Source organism: Dromiciops gliroides, chromosome 6 (genome assembly GCF_019393635.1).
Source record: "Dromiciops gliroides isolate mDroGli1 chromosome 6, mDroGli1.pri, whole genome shotgun sequence".
Classification (NCBI taxonomy): domain Eukaryota; kingdom Metazoa; phylum Chordata; class Mammalia; order Microbiotheria; family Microbiotheriidae; genus Dromiciops; species Dromiciops gliroides.
Window position 1 is genome coordinate 226,049,769 of NC_057866.1, and position 18,254 is coordinate 226,068,022.

Below are 18,254 nucleotides of genomic sequence, written 5' to 3' on the forward strand. Positions count from 1 at the left end.
CCATTTGGTACTGGTTCAAAAATGGAAAAGAATATGAGTGTGAAACAGACTAGACAGCAAGCCCTGAACCAAACAAATACAATAGATCAGTGTTCAAAACTCCCAAATACATACTACTGGGGAAAGGACTTCCTAGTCAATGAGAATCTTCTGGGGAAACTGGAAAACCATTTGGAAGAAAAGAGATTATAGACCAGAATCTTACATTGTATATCATGATAAGTATCAAGCAGATGAACAACCAAAGTATAAAATATCACATCATACAGAAAATTAGAGGATGATTTAAATAAGTGCCTTTCAGAAACCATATACATACATACTACAGACATGCATATATCTTTATCTCACTTTATATACACATACACACACACACACATGCAGTGCACTGTGCATGTTGTCTCCAACATTAGAAATATAAGCTCCTTAAGGCAACTGCAATAAAGCAATTATTTTGCTTTAAATTGAATTGTGGTTAAGGAGAGAATTCATAGACAAGCAAGGACTATAGGGGATCACTAAAGGCAAAACAGAGGTTTCAATTATGTAAAATTATAAAGCTTTTGCATGAACAAAATCACATATATAGGATAGAGAGAAGCAATCAAGTCAGAAGGGTGGAGAGGAACCCTTGCATCAAGCAACATTGATGACATCCAAAATATAGAAAGAAGTGACATAAATATGTAAAACTAAAGAAATGTTCCCCAATAGATAATTGGTGAAAGTCAAACTTTCAACAACTCTATGAAAAAAAGTTCCAAGTCACCAATGTGACTTAAATTATCAAAATGACAAAACATAGGAATATTCAGTGTTGGTGGGATTGTGGGTACTCAGGTACTAACTCACTCTTGGTGAAGCTTTAAGTTAGTCTGGACCATTATGGAAAACCATTTGGAATAATGAGAGAAGTTATTGAACTATTTGAATTCTTTGATTCAATGATCCCCATTATTAGATCTATACTCCAAAGAGATGGAACCATAAAAAGATCCCATATATTCAAAATAGATTTAAACGTGCTTTTTTGCTTTATTCCATTTAAATGCCATTTCATATGTAATTATGTGTTACATATTGTATTTCTCCAACAGAATATAAGCACATTAAACATAGATATTGTTTTTCACTTTGTCTTCGCATCATCAGAATCTAGTTGGGGCAGCTAGGTGGTATTGTAGTGCATACAGTGCTAGACCTGGAATCAGGAAGACTGAGTTCAAATCTGTCCTCAGCCAGCCACTTAGCTGTGTGATCCTGGGCAAGTTGCTTAACCTCAGTTTCCTCATCTGTAACATGAACCACAATAATAGAACCAACCTCCCAGGGCTATGAGAATCAAAGCTAGAATAATTGTGAAGGGCTTAAGTGCTTAACAATTACTCTTTTGGATTAGATTTATCCTGACAAAAAATAGAAACAAAGTAGGGGGCCCTATCAACTCGGGGAATGGGTGAACAAATTGTGGTATATGAAATGAAATGAAAAATAAATAAATGATAAAAAGGGGACAGCTAGGTAGATATCCAATTAAAAATAATAATGATCTTTCTCTTATAACATGACTAATGTAGAAATATGATTAATGTTATTATGTATATATGTGTGTGTGTGTATATATATATATATGTATATATGTATATATATATATATATATATATATATATATAACCTATATCAGATTACCTGCTGTCTAGGGGAGGGGGGAGGGAGGGAGAAAAATCTGAAATTGGAAAGCTTGTATAAACAAAAGTTGAGAACTATCTTTACATGTAACGGGGAAAAAAATAAAATACTTTATTAATTAAAAAACAAAACAAAACAAAAATAATAATGATCCCAGGGGCAGCTAGGTGGCACAGGGGATAGAGCATCAGCCCTGGATTCAGGAGGACCTCAGTTCAAATCCGGCCTCAGACACTTGACACTTACTAGCTGTGTGACCCTAGGCAAGTCACTTCACCCTCATTGCCCCGTAAAATAAATAAATAAATAGACAAACAAACAAATAAATATGAAATTAAATGAAATGTTTGTGTGCTATCAAAAAATGACCAATACAAAGAATTGAGAGAAATATGCATAAACTCATGCAAAGTGAAGTAAGCAGAATCAAGAAAACAATATGTACAATGACCACAACAATGTAAAGAAAAACAATATGAAAAGATATCAGATGTCAGATTAAATTCAATGACCAATCTTGGCTCCAGAGGAGAAAGAAAACAATTCCCTCCTCCTAGGAGAAAGACTGCAAACTAAAGATTCAGAAAATTACATACACTGTCAGGCACAGTTCCTGTGCTAACAGATATGGATTAACTTTTTTGCTTTGGGAGGATTCTCTTTAGGGATTATTATTATTATCATCATCATTTTTGATGGGGCAATGAGGGTTAAGTGACTTGCTCAGGGTCACACAGCTAGTAAGTGTCAAGTGTCTGAGGCCAAATTTGAACTCAGGTCCTCCTGAATCCAGGGCCAGTGCTCTATCCCCTGTGCCACCTAGATGCCCCTGGGATCATTATTATTTTTAATGGATAAATATTTTTAAATATTTTAAAGGGGTTTTAAAAAGCAATATGTTAATATCAAATGAAAAAAGTAAAAGGATAGATTTTGCTGTCAGTTGTCCAAAAATAATAAAGAAAATGAATGCCATTCTCTAAGATATGCTATGTATCTAAGATATATTTCAACCTACAAAATGCTTCTATTGTATATTCTATTTCCTGCCTTGTATATTTTTCCTTTTTTTCTCTGCTACTTAGACACTTACCCTTCAAGTCTTTGAAGCCCTTTAATTTGAGTGGAATGGGTCCTCCTTTTAGCAATCCACAACAGAGGCCCTATATGATTTAGTAGGAGGGATTGTGAACAAAGTGAAGCAATGGCAGGTAAGTGACAGTATAGTTAGTTGAAATTAGAACTGGAGAATGACAAGAGCCAGAAAGTCGTCACTAGCCAATCAATATCAACCTAAGATGCTGTCTAGTGAAATGCCCCAGGCATCTGTCCTTGCTCCTGTGCTGTTCAACAATTTTATCAGTGACTTGGATGAAAGTATAGATGTCATGCTTTTCAAATTTACAAATGACAGAAAACTAGGGATAACTGACACATTGGATGACAGAGTCAGGATTCTAAAAGATGTTGACAGGCTAAAATAATGGGTTGGATTTTTTAAAATGGAATAAATATAAAACTTTAAAACTCTACTCTTGAATTTGAAAAAGCAGCATGTATAGGACCAAGGAGTATCGCTGGATAATATATCCCATTAAAAAAGATCTGGAGGTCTTAGTAAACTGCAAACTGCAGATGAGCTACAGTGGGATGTATTCTGTGCTATGCATCTTTGAAGAGCAATTCTAACCCTCTTTCACCTGAAATACCTTCAAACATCAAGTCAGTGGGGTAAATGCTGGATTAGGATCTGGCTTAAATCTCAGATTGACCATGTATTTATTAACTCTGTGACCTTGAACTCGTCCTTTAACTTCACTGTACCTCAGTGCCTCATTTATGAAATGTGGAGGTTTGATTATATGGCCTCTAAGGTCTATTTCAGCTCTAAAAGTATGATCCTATTACCTGCTGTCTGGGGAGGGGGGAGGGAGGGGAGGGAGGGAGAAAAATCTAAAATTGTAAAGCTTGTATAAACAAAGGTTGAGAACTATCTTTACATGTAATGGAAAAAAAATAAAATACTTTTATTAATTTAAAAAATAAATAAAATTAAATGTATGATCCTATGGGCCCACATTACCACCCCCCCCCCCCACACATGCATGCGCACGCTTTCTCTCTTCCAAGCTTCAACCTTCCCCTTAATTGATCTTTTGAATGTCAGTGGTCTCCTGGTCTCTCTCTTCTAGACACATTCTAGTTTGTCAATGTCCTTCCAAAAATGTGCCAATCAGGGCTCTGAACACAGTATGGCAGGTTTTTGTCTGGCATCAGGGAGCCCAGTGGTCAAAGCAACATGGAATATGTGAGAAAAAGATGAAAGAAGTTGCCACTCCTCACCTACTTTGGTTTAGCTAATGTATAACACAAAGAGTGGAAAGAAGGGAAAACCGGGGTTGAAAGTTAATCATAGCAAAGAAATGGGAATAAAGTAGGTACCTATTAATTAGGGTCTGGCTGAACAAATCATGGTATATGAACATAATAGAAAATTATGTTATTTGGGTGCGATAGAATGTTCTTATTGTAATATGAATATAAGAGGACCTGTGTAATAAAAATAATGAAAGTGACAAAGTCAAAGAAATTTGAGGAGGACTTGCAAACTGAAGGGAAGTAGAGAACAGGAACAATTTATATGATGATCAGTACATTTATATAAACAGCACAGGTTCAAATTCCACCTCTGATGTGGTTTTTACCTGTGTGGTAGTGGGTGAGTAATTTATTCTCTCTAGGCCTCACTTTTCCTCATCTATAAACAAGGCAATGGTCTCAATGACCCTCTAAAGATCCTTCTACCTCAAAATCCATGAACTAAGAAATATGAACCAATCACAACTCCAGAAGATCAAGGGGATGAACCAATGCTGCCCACCTCTTTGGCAGAGAGGTGGTGAGCTAAAGGTTCAGGATGGGATGTATACTTTCACATAGCACCAATCTGTAGATTTGTATGGGGTCACTCTACTTATCTGTGACAAGGGAGGAGCTTTTTTATGAGGAAGTTAGCTGTTGAGGAGTTGAGGGGTAGTTATAGTGATATTTCAAAAAGAAACAGATCATCAATGACTCATACACAGGAGCGAGCAGAAAGACTATCAGAGGAGACTGAGACAAGAAGATAAGCAATGTTGAAACTACCATTTAAAATAGAACATTTTTAAGTAAAACATATGATAGTGAAATATCATATGTAACCTCTCGTTTCTATTCTGAGTGAACACAAGGAAGTGTTCGTGTCTGCTGATGTTTGACAATGCTAGTTTGTAATAACTAGCATTGATATAGGACCAACTACATATCAGGCACTGTGCTTCTCATTCAATCCTTATGACAACCACGGGAGGGGAAATATCCATTTTACAGATGGAGAAACTTATGTAAACGGAGATTAAGTGACTTGCCCAGAATCACTACAGCTTGTAAGTATCTAAGGCTGGATTTGAATCTCAGGTCTTCTCAACTCCAGGACAAGGACTACTATCAACTGTGTCACCTAGCTGCTTAAAGTTCCTAAGATAGGAACAGTGAATGGACATGTGGTTTCATTGTTATATAGAACTCTGGGATAGGCAACTGACCCATTACCAATGCGGATTGAGATTTTTCTCTGTAACTCAGAGTCCTAGAGAGTGGCCCCCAAGTACTGAGAGGTTAGTAAACTGGCTGGGGTCACACAGACAGTGTGTGTCATAACTTGATTCTGTATCTTCCTGACTCCAAGGACAGTTTCCTTTCCATTCTGACACACTGCTTCTCAAGATCATAATAACAAAGTTAATAGTAACAAGGACTCTAAAATAAATACAGGAGATAGGGAAGACCCTGACTGAAAGCCCTTCCTTCCTTAAGCCCCTCTTAATTATAGTCCCTTCCCTCTGTTAATTATTTCCTATCCTGTATGTAGCTCGCTTGTATTTCATTTGCCTGTTGTCTCCTCCATTAGATTGTAAGCTCTTTGAAGGAAGGGACTGTCCTTTGCATTTTTGTGACACCAGTCCTTAGCACCAGTGCCTGGCACATAGTAGGTACTAAATAAATATTTATTGATTGATTAATTCAATGTAGAATTAGAAGGACAAAAGTGAGGGAGCAGTTTGGGGGAAAGAAAACATTTCCATTGCACTGATCACCTTCATCCTTAGCCTCAGAGTAGCTTGGGCTCCTCATAAGTCATGTGCAGCACTGGGCTGTGGAGGCCATGGGAGTTTTCATTCTTCAGGGAATGTTCCAGATATTTCTGGCCCTTTTCAAGGACCAGCTTCCCATAGCAGACGTTTGCTTATGCATGGCAAGTTTGACAGCCCCCCATCTCAGTGCCAGGAGCAAGCAGATTACCACATTCAACAATGAAATCCACAAAGTGACTGAACTGGCCAGATTTGTTTCTGTCTCCTTTTCCCCTAGTTTGGGTGCTCAGCTCCCTTTCTACCTCCACAGAAATTCTTGAGGCAGACGGGAGTGTCAAAGACAGTGACAACTGTGGGTGAGGATGAAGTTGATCAGCCCTGGGCCTCCTAACACAGAGTCTGCAGCCAACAAGCTGTTTATGATAAACAAATGTTTCTGAATTTCCCAAACAGCATAGAATTAGTAAATTTCTGGCTTTCCTTTGCCTGAAAATAATGGTATTTTCATGGCTAACTTGCATCCAATTTATCCTTCTAACTGGCGGAAAGAACAAGGGATGGTGGTACAAACAGCCCCCTAAGTGTTTTTCATTGTCTAGGAAAGTACAAAGTCTCATGAGCCACAGTCAGATTAAGCCAAGCAAAAGTTGACACTGCTTTGTCCTGCCCCTTGCCAGGTTTCAGCACCCATTACCACCCCTAACGCACCCCCAGGATTACTACATGTAAACACCGAATTGTTTTCATTATCAGGCTTCAAAGACGCTATACCCACGACTAGAAATAAACCTACATAATCCTTTCTCGTTGCAGCTATGAATGAACAGCCACGTATGACCCAACAAAGGTTATCAGTTACAGTTTTCTGGACATAGGAGAATCGCAAAGTTGTTTAAGGACATATGGGATTATTTTTATATCCTAAAAGACACCACATGCAGTTTCAGTGGCCTGAGCCTGTACCCTTATGTCCCTAGAGCAGCGTAAGTATATTCATCAGAAAAAGATGATGTTCAAAGCATCTCTCCCCAACTTTCAGTATATTTTAGGCGTTACTAGCAAATGATCATAAGATTGTAGATTCTCTAAGCTTGGAAGATACTTTAGAGACCATCAATCTGTCACTTCATTTTATAGATGAAGTCAAATGACTTATGCACCTAGACATGTCTGAAGCAAGCTTTAATCTAGGTTTTCTGACTAGCACTCTATCCATTGCTCGACCTTCTTAGCTACCTCCAATGAATTTCCTGTTGTCTGTCTAATATGGGGAGGGGCTGGATTATATAGTGAAAAGAACACCAGAGTTGAAGAAAAACAGCCTAAATTTGATTCTGAATCTACCATTCTCTATGTGTCCCTGGGCAAATGCAATTAATCTCTTTAGGTTCCAGTTTTCTCTCTTGTACAAATGAAAAATAAAAATATCTGCACTAACTACATAGTGGGATTGTTTTGAAGATTAAATGAGATCATAGATCGATAAACTCTCAGTATTTAAAAGTACCTTAGAGTTATCTATATCAAATCCTACTTGAAACATGAGTTGTATTTACAACCTCTCTAAAAAGTTTGTCACACAGTTTCTATTTAAAGCTTTCCAATGATGAGATGTTTACTACCTCACAAAGATGTTCCCCAATAAATCTACTTGTTAGGAGGAGCTCTTCCTTATATGAGCCCAAATCTCTTTCACCCACTGGTCCTAGATATGTCCTTGGGGACATAAGCAATTTAGTTGGACCATCCCTTTGACAATTTCAAAGGTTAGAATGGAAGGATTCCAAAAAAAAAAAAAGAAGGAAGAATTCACACTCCACCCAAGTCTTCTCCAGATTAATATTCTCCCAATTTTCTTCACTCAATCCTTATGTAAGTCTGAGTACCCTGGACATAGTACATAAAAAGTACTTTGTAAGCCCAGGTGGGCACCGCCCCCCACACCCACATGCTTAGCCAGTCACATATCCTTGGCAGTGATTCACCCTAGTCAACCTCCTGGTGTTCTTCCTTTACCCTCCTGCTTCTGTAACTCTCACCTTTGGACCATGTTGCCTTGGTTGGTAAATGTCCAATAGATCTATCTGGCCTCAGACTTATAACCATGCTTTTCCTCATTTCCATCCCTGCCCTATGGGTTCTATCTTCCCATTAGAATTGAAACTCCTTGAGGCCAAGGACTGTTTCTTTCTGTATTTGTATCCCCAGCACTTAACATACTACCTAAGAATAATACAAGCTCTTCATTCATTTTTTTTTCATTCACACATGCATAAAATACACACACACAAATATATATACAGAGACATATTTGTGGAGGGGAGGAGGGAGGGAGATAATGGGGTATAGTGGATAGAGGGCTGGCCTTACAGACAGAAGGACAATTGAGGACCTGGTTCTGACACATCCTGGTTATGTGATCCTGGACAAACCATTTAACCTCTCATTGTTCTAGATAACTCTCTTAAGTTACAAAGAGGGTGCTGGCCTGCATTGGTAGAGGGAGTCTGCTGTATGGGAGTTCCCTATGCCAATGAAACTCCAGGTCGAGGCCCCCCCATACACCTCTGTGGACTAGATGCTCATAGAGTGAGGAGGATTCAGAATTGACCAAATGACTGGATATCACAAGAACAGCCACTAATAAATAGGTCAATGTCAGCTTGGTAAAAGGTGTCTCTAGGGGTAGCTAGGTGGCGCAGAGGATAGAGCACCGGCTCTGGAGTCAGGAGGACCTGATTTCAAATACGGTCTCAGACACTTAACACTTACTAGCTGTGTGACCCTGGGCAAGTCACTTAACCCCAACTGCCTCACCAAAAAACAAACCAAAAAAAACCCATATAAACAAAAGGTGTCTCTGGTGGAGTGCTGCCCTAGAGAGTGACCCTGGTCTGTGTGCTGTTGGGCTTTTGATCAATGATGGCTATAGTCAAATGGCACGCTTGTCAAATTTTCACAATGACAAGAGGCTGAGCTGCTGACCTGACACGCTGGAAGACAAGGTTGGGACCCCAAAAGATCCTGACAGGCTAGAACAATAAGATCAGCTGATATTTATAGAGCATTCTAAGTTTTGCAAAATGTTTTTTTAATATGGTTGTCTCATTTGATCCTCACAAGCACTAAACTTATAATACAGATGGAAAAAAATGGAAGTGCCAACAGATTAAGTGGCTTGGCTAAGGCCATGCAGCTATTAAGTGTCAGAGGAAGGATTGGAAACCAAGGGTTTCCCTGACTCAGAGTCTAGTGGCATGCCTACTATACAACAGTATTTTTCTCACATCCATTAGATTGCTTGGCTCCTTGAGGAAAGGGAATGTCCATTTGCCTCTTTTTATATCCCTAGTGCTTAGCACAGTGATTGGCACATAGCCGGCACTTAATTGACTGACTCACAGAGAGACAGATTATATATAGGTCAATTAAAGTGAAATGAAATTAAACAGTTGAATAGTTGTTTCAAAAAGCAAATTAGCAAGTGCAAGACATGGAAGTTTGGATAGGCAACATTTCAGAAAAGAAAAATCTAGGGCTTTATCAGATTGAAGTCAAGTCGAATGTAACAATAGTTCCCCCAAATACCTAATTTGATCCCAGGGTAGTGCAGGAATCATCTCACTAGACAGTGCCCCAGGCAATGTTGAAACCAAATCTAAGTCAGCAAACATTTATTAAGTGACTACTATGTGCCAGACAATCCATAGTATTGTATTGATTTCTGGGTACCACATTTTAGGAATGAGAAGAAGAGTGAGAGATATGGAGACCTGATGAGAACTGATTGAAGGAACTGAATGTGTTTACAGATCACTATCAGGGAGAAGAGGGATTAGGCTTGTCCTGCTGGCCCCCAGAGCAGAACTGGGAATAATGACTATAAGAGAAATTCCTGACATATCAGAGCTGGCCAGAAGCAATCAAGAGGCTGCCTTAGGAAGGAGAGCAGAAGTTTCAAGAGTTCGTAGAACCTCAGCATCAGTCAAGATTCCGAGGTCCATCCACTCCAGCCTAGGCCTGAGTCCTTTCTGCTACACACCTAGCAAGTGGCTCATTGGTCTTTTGAAGATCCCTGATAGAGAACCATGTCCTCTTGAGACAGCCAATACCACTTTTAGAAAGTTCAATATGGTCACTAATTTTCTCTTTACAACAAATCTGCCTATTTACAACTCACCTATCGCTCCAGTTCTGTCTTCTAGAGAAAGTAGAGCAGATCTTAATCATTCTTTCACAAAATTTCCATTTGAGTACTTGAAGTCGCTATCATGTACCCACTAGCTCCAGGCCCTCAGAGCCTTCAGCCCATTATCACAGGAAAAGAACCTGGTCACCTTTCCTTTTGACACTACTTCTAGCTTATCAGTGTCCCTTCTAAGAATGTGATGCCTGGAAAAGAGTATAATATTCCAGTTGTAGTCTGAACAGGACAGAGTACAATAGAACTATCACCTCCCCAGCCCTGATATCATGTTTCCTTTAACAACAATCTAATAGTGTATTTTTTTTTTGGTTGTCATATCATATTGTTGATTCATATTGAGCTTTTCAGTTCACTATTACCCTCAGATCTTTTTCAACAGAGCGGTTATGTAACTATGCCTCCTTTATCTTACACAGTACGATGTTGATTTTTTTTGACCCATGTTTCAACATTTATGCCTAATAAAATCCAATTTGTCAAATTCAATCTGTTCTAAGCCTTTCAAGAGCTTTTGGACCTCTGACTTTGTCTTCTAATTATGCTTAAACCAGCTTTGTGTCATCCATTAAGTTGATTTATATGCCTTTATCCTAACCATTGTTAAAAACAGTGCAAGCCAACCACAAATCCCTTGGGCACTCTAATAGATACTTCTTTCTTGTCAACAACAAGCACTGGGTCTGGCTAATCAACAAACTAGTAAAATAGTTCATCCCTTGTCAAGAATGTATGACCTTTGACACCTCAAACAGTCTGCAATTCTGTGATCTACTGTTTTGGGGTATAGGCATGAATGTGGCATAAGTATTTACATATATGCATAGGTCAGCTCTTTTTTCTCACTGAAGTCCCACTCCAAGTCTACATCATGTCTTGCTAGTACTTCTTGTTGTTCAGTCATTTCAGTCATGGCCAACTCTCTGACCCACTTTGGGATTTTCTTAGCAAAAATACTAGAGTGGTTTGCCATTTCCTTCTCCAGTTCATTTTACAGATGAAGAAACTGAGACAAACAGGGTTAAGTGACTTGCTTAGGGTCACAGAGCTAGTAAGTGTCTAAAGCCACATTTGAACTCAGGAAGATGAATCTTTCTGGCTTCAATTCCAGCACTCCATCCACTGTGTCACCTAGCTGCTAGGGCCTACCAAGGTTTAAATACTCAACATGCTATATGTCTGTCATCTGACAACCAGATTGGTTAAGTTTGGAGGAGCCCATCACCAGATTGGTCTAAGGGTGATGAACATTTTAGCCACAACTCTCAAAGTCATAGAATGGCAGTCTACTTGTACTGGTAGAGGGCGTATACATACTGAAAAAATTATGGCTTCTCAATGTATCAAAGTATTGTCATGAAATCTGAAGACCTGGATCAAAAGCCTATCTATCACTTTCTATCTATGTGTCTTTGGACAAATCACCTGACCTGTCTGGGTCTCATAGTCCTCAACTATAAAATGAGACGGTTTGGATTTGATGGCCTCCAAGGATCCTTCCAGTTCTGCATCTATGATCCCAAAATACATTGCTTTTCTGGAATTTCTGGGGTGGAGCCAAGATAGCAGAGAAAGGCAGTAAGCTCTCAGAACTCACAGCACGATCGCTCCAAAAACAACCTCCAAATAAATGCCATGGGACAATTCCGGGAGCAGCAAAACCCAGAAAAGAAGGACTGGAGCTGAATCATTTCCAGTCAAAGACAGCTTAGAAGGCGGAAGGAGGGGGCGGCTCTGTACTGGGGCAGGAGTGGAGCCCAACTCCATGGTCACACTGACACAGATCTAGTCCCAGGCAGGCCAAGCTAGGGAAGAGAACCCCTGGAACCTCTGAATCAGCTTCAGTGCCGAGTGTCATCTGGAACTAAGTTCACAGTCTGATGAGAAGGCTCAAGCGGTTGGCAGGGGGGGGAGATTACAGGGGTCTCTGCTTGACACTAAGGTGGAACTTGGGTGTTTCACCCCTGCTGGTAACCAGGAGGTAGGCTTGAGTAGCAGTGGCCCAGGTGGGGGAGGGGCCACAGGCTTGTCAGAGCTAACAACCTACAGCACACAAAGGTTTTGCTGGTTAATTAGCAAGTTGGCCTAGGGTTATCTATGGACCAGGGAATAGGCCAGGGAAGTGAAGAAACTTCCCTTCCTTAAATCATACCACCAGGGACCCCCCTGAAGCTTGGGATAGTGAAAGCCTGGAAGCAGTGACCCACTTTAAGGAGCTAAAAGTCAAGTCAAAGACAGGCAAGATAAGCAGACAGAGAAAGGGAGGACCATAGAAAGTTCTTTAGTGACAAGGAAGATCAAGGTGCACCCTCAGAAGAGGATAACAACATCAGGTGCTCCTACATCCAAAGCTTTCCAAGAAAAATATGAATGGTTTTCAAGGGCCATAGAGACACTCAAAAAGGACTTTGAAGATAAAGTCAGAGAGGTAGAGAAAAACAATGGAAAGAGAAATGAGAGTGGATGGGCAGGAAAGCCATGAGAAAAGGACCTCAACCGCTTGAAAAGCCAAATTGACCAAACGGAAAAGGAGATACAAAAAGCTCTCTGAAGATCCTAAGCACTCTAACTAACAAGAGTTTAGTGTTTAGTAAGAGTCTTCCAATGACATATTAGAGTCCTCTGCTTGTAGAGAAGCTAAAAGGAAGTGCTTTTGTGCTTTACCTGAGAAATCACTAAGAGTAATATGTCATGCCACTTACTGCATAGACACGTCCTTAATTAGAATCTACCAAGTCATCCCCAGCTGTCTTGCTTTAAAGCTAATCATCATACCCCAACATGTGGAAAGCTCAAAATCTAATGATGAGAGGTCAGCAGAAGGTCAAAATGAAAGCCCAATGTTAAACAAGCTGTGGTATATGATTGTGATGGAATATTATTGTGCTATAAGAAATTACCAGCCGGATGATTTCAGAAAAACCAGAAAGACTTACATGATATTTACTGATATAAAGTGAAGTCAACAGAACCAAGAGAACATTGTACACAGTAACAGCAATATTGTACAATGAAGAACAATGAATGTCTTAGCTTTTCTCAGCAATACAATGATCCAAGACAAAGGATTAATGAAGAAGCATACTATTTACCTCCAAAGAAAGAATTGATATTGTTTCAATACAGACTGAAGTATGCTATTTTCCATTTTCTTTTCTTCTTTTTCTCTTATTTGAGTCTTCTTGTATAAAATGACTTATATGGAAATTTTTATATAACCTATATCTGCTTACCATCTCAGGGAGGGGAAAGGTAAGGAAGGGATGAAGGGATAGAATTTGAAACTCAAAACCTTTTAAAAAATGTTAAAATTGTTTTAACATGTAATTGGGAGAAAAAATAAAACATTAAATTTCAGGATGAAAGACCAATGGTTCTAACAGTTATTTAAGAGATGAGTTATTGGATGAGTGATCCAAAATGGATTCTTAGTGGCCCTTTGGTTCTCCCCACTTCCCTCCCCTCCTGCTCTTTATTTTTTCTTCCTGCTCTTTTTTAATATGACATTACCCAAGGCTTGTGATTGGGAAGGGTCACACTCTCTCCAGGAGCACTGGCAATGGTGGAGTCCCTGGTCATCTCAGAGGTTGGATTCTTCTTATGGAGCTTCTGAGTCCTGTGACAAAACCAAACATTATGACTGAAACACCCTTCCAAAACCAACCAACCAAACAAGAAACTCAAATGGAGTCCCAACTTTGTTGCAATTCAGATAATTGCTTAGAAAACCTAATGTCTCCTCTGTTAGAATGTAAGTTCTTTGGAGGGCAATAATTGTTTTTTTGCTTTTGTCTTTGTGTCCTCAATTGCTTAGCAAGGTGCACTGGCCCAATAAGTAAGCCTATAATAAATGGTTGTTGGTGCGGTTGACTTTGTATCCTAGTATTTAGAACAGGTCCTGGCAGCACATAATACTCATAATTGCAACTACTTGTTGATTGGGAAAATGCTGCTTTCTCACATCCTATATCTCCTTTGGGATAAGTTACATGCAATTACCTGTTTCCATGAAACCTCTCCTTGATCCTGCCTTCCCCCAATTGTTAGTACCTTTCTCATTATAAGTTACCTTATATCTCTTGGTCTGTTGCATACTCCTAGGAAAGTAAACTTGCTGAGGGTAGACACTTCACTGTGTCTTTATATAATATCAATAGAAAATGGAAATGGACCAGTGGATAGAAAGCTGAACTTGGACCAGGAAGTCTTCAATTTAAACCCACTTCTTTACACTTATTAGCTATGTGTAAATACAGCATCTTAACCTCTCTCTGCTCAGTTTCTTTGCCTATAAAATGGGATAATATCTATAGCACTCAAAAAGATAATCATAGGACAATCATAGATTAAGAGCTGAAGGGACTTTAGAGGTTATAAAGTTCTGATTCCTCATTTTTCAGCTGGGGAAACTAAGGAACAGAGAAATAATGACTTGCCCAAGGTCACACCAAAAAAAGGCTATGGCATCTCCCACATAGGTGCCTCCATTTTTAATCATCTGGGCATGTGCATTAAACCCAAGTTATATTATCATCCCATCCATTTTTCCCCCCAAGGGAATTCAGATAGACGTGGACCTGTTTAGAACAAGTTGCTATCCTCCTTTTATATCTAGTGTTTTTAAAACTATTACACCAATGAATGGTGCATTTTATAGTTGAATAAAAGCATTATTATTAGACATAGGAACTAAATCTGTGATTTCTTTGGCATTGGGAATATCCAGATGAGGAAACTTCTGCTGGCATAGGTGGGCACATTATTGGCACACTGTGCCAAGGGAATGATAGCACTCATCTCACTTAGTGGTTGCTGGAGACAGCTAGGTGGCATAATGGACCTGAATTCAGGAAAACCGGAGTTCAAATCTGGCTTCAGATACTTACTAGCTGTGACTGCCTCATTTCCTCAACTCTGAGGACTGGGATAAAAACTAGCACCTCTGGGGCAGCTAGGTGGCAAAATGGATAGAGCACTAGCCTGATTCTGGAGGACCTGAGTTCAAATCTGACCTCAGACACTAACACTTACTAGCTGTGTGACCCTGGGCAAGTCACTTAACCCTAATTGCCTCACAAAAACAAAAACAAAAAACTAGCACCTCCAACTTCAGGGTTTTTATGGAGATCAAATTGAGATATATGTAAAGCATATAGTCGGTGCTTAATAACGCCTTGCTTCCTTCCTTCCTTTTTACATAAGAGGAAATTGAGCCTGAAATAGATACAAAGATCCTAAGTGAATACAAAATCTACTATTCCCAAAAGATGAGCAGAGCAGAGTGGCATCCCAATGGAGGCTCTCCAATTCCTTGTCCAGTGGTTTTCTGCAGTTCCACACCATGGTGCCAAATGTTTATTTTCTTGCAGGGAAAATGATATGCAAATATAAAGTAATCACACTATATGTAATGTTAATCTGCAGAAGCAATTTAATCTAATTTAGATTTTAAAACATCCTTAAGTTGAGAGAGGAATACAGGAGACGGACATAGATAGGAGAGGCTGAGAGTGAGATAGAGGGAGAAAAGTTACTGCTAACTCTGGGAATGAATTCCACATTCCAGAGATCCCCACTGCCAGGCACATACTCCAAGTAGGTCAATGATTCTTTTTAAAAGGCTCTAAAATGTTGATAGTAACTTTTTGTGTGTGTGGTAGCAAAGAGCCAGAAACAGTAAGTAGGCATTTATTAAGTGCTTATGGTGTGCCAAGAACTGTTCTAAGCACTGGTGAAACAAGGGATTAATAAAATAGGGCCCTGCCTTCAAGGGATTCATTACAATGGAAATGAAGTAGAATGTCCTTCCATTGAGAATGGCTAAACTATCTGTAGTACATGGATATAATGGAATAATGTTGTGCTATAAGAAATAATGAATACAAGAAGTGTGGGAAAATTAATATGAAGTGATACAAAGTGAATGACATGGGGCTTAGGATAAAACAGAAAAAGGGTTTTATGGGAGAGGCAAAACCAAAAATGACCAGATAACAGGATAGACATATTGAGGAATCAAGTTTAGATTGACCAACTAGATATCAGGACAAACACACCTAAGAAGTAAGGGGAAATAAAATTCTATAGCAGGAAAGTCAATTAGGCATGGCTACTATCAGACCAGATCTAAGAGACATAGATAACCCCAAAGGTCAGTACTATCATTTCAAAAATATCCCTCTTAATTCTCAGGAATATGACAAGTATCCAGGCTTTCCCCACCCCACCCCAAAAAGGAACTCTCCATTTTCAGGTGGTCACCTCATCTATCTTCTGTAAAAGCTTTTGCCTTCCTTCTGTTCTGGGAGGAGAATGTTTCTAAGCCCCCTTCTCCCAGGATGGGCCGGGGGGGGGGGGGGTTGAAATCTTTGATTTCCCACTCAGTCACTTTCTCTAGAGCCAAATAAAAAAACATTTAATTCTAATTGGGGGGGGGGCGGCTAGGTGGCGCAGTGGATAAAGCACTGGCCCTGGATCCAGGAGGGCCTGAGTTCAAATCCGGCCTCAGACATTTGACACTAGCTGTGTGACCCTGGGCAAGTCACTTAACCCCCATTGCCCTGCAAAAACAAAACAAAACAAATTCTAATTGGACTGTGTGCAAGAGTGTAATTCTTTACTGAGGAATACCTAAGGACCCCTACGTTTTCCTCCCATAACAGTGAAGTAACCAAAACTAGGAATAAATCAAAAGCAATGACTACAACAATGTAAAAGGAAAAACTAACAACAATAAAACATTTGAAACATAATCACAAAGACCTACCTTGGTGCCAAAGGAAAAAAATATAAAAATGTAGCTTCTTCCCTATTTACAGAGGTTTAGTGTTATAGTTGTGGAACACTGTCAGATGTGGTTGGTGTATTGGTTAGTTTTGCTGGGCTACTTTTTTTTTCTTTTTTTGTTGTTGTTCAGTTGTATATGACTCTTTGTGACTCCGTTTGGGTTTTCTTGGCAAGGATACTGGAATAGTTTACCATATCCTTCTCCAGTTCATTTTACAACTAAGGTAAACAGGGTTGTGACTTGCCCAGGGTCACACAGCTAATATCTGAGGCCAGATTTGAACTTGGAAAAATTAGTTTTCCCGACTACAGGCACAGTGTTCTATCCACTATGCCACCTAGCTGCTCCATTTTCTTTTGTCCTAGATCTCTAGAAGGTAGAGAAAAGAGACATATATTAGGAAATGTGATGTAAAAATAAAAGATAATAATAAATTTTTAAAAGAAAAAATGAATTCATTTAGTCCTATAGGAAAATCCAAAAAACCTAAGTTCAAATTCTTCCTCTGATAATTACAACCTCTGTGACTTTAGACAAGTGATTCTATGTCCCCAGGTCTCAGTTTGCCTATCTGTAAAATGAGGGCATTCAGCCTTTCCAGCTTTAGACCCAGGCTCCCTATAGTCTTATGAATTCACATGTACAAAGTAAAAACAATGCAGTTTCAAGGTCAGTGCTGATATTGGTTCTTCAGTGATGGTAGAGGAAGTGGACTGGGGGGAGGAGAGGAGCAGCTTAGATGAGTAGTTCTAGTTTTATGTAAATGTAAATGTAAACCAGAGTTGTGGTACAAATCCATTCAAACCTATAAATGAAAATTCTGTTGTTGAGGTGAACAATACTGAACAGAACCTTTAGACAAAGTCTAGAAAATCAATTCAGAATGACCCTTATTAAATGACAGGAAGAAAAAGAGAGAAAGAGACAGATAAAAACAGATTTCACCAAAAAAAAAAAAAAGAAAAAAGAAAAAAGTATGATCACTATCCTTGTGGAAATGGAGTAGTACAAGTCCAGGATGTGCAAGGGCAGCTAAAGAAGTCTTTATTTGTATATTTATCCTATATACATCATTCAACCGCGTTAGCTTTCAAATCCCAAGTCAAGAAAACAGACTGATTTGCAATTAGCTTTAAATCCAGAGCTCTGAAATAGTCAATAGAACATGAGAAATGTAGTGGCACCTTGACCATACCTTAATATACTTTCACCCATTAAATAAGAAAAGTCCCCGACTAACTTAATTACACTAAGAAGCTCAAGGACTTGATTTTTTTCTCCCCAACCTTTATTTTTTTTTTGGAGAGGGGTGGAGGGGCAGCTTGTAAAAAGGTAATAGCAAATAATCTATTTTCTTTCTGATCATCAAGGGTCATGAAATGTCTTAGCTGTTCAATATTCCTTCTTAAAAAGACAACTGGGGGCAGCTAGGTGGTGC

The 18,254-nt window shown here is 39.2% G+C and overlaps 1 protein-coding gene across 1 annotated transcript in view; it reads right to left on the reverse strand.

Moving 5' to 3' along the window:
* Nucleotides 1-18,254, reverse strand: part of EGF (epidermal growth factor) — a 140,606-nt gene that overhangs the window by 8,060 nt on the left and 114,292 nt on the right. Inside the window, 1 exon segment of the mRNA XM_043972334.1 lies at nucleotides 13,540-13,645. Coding sequence (XP_043828269.1) covers nucleotides 13,540-13,645 — 106 coding nt within the window.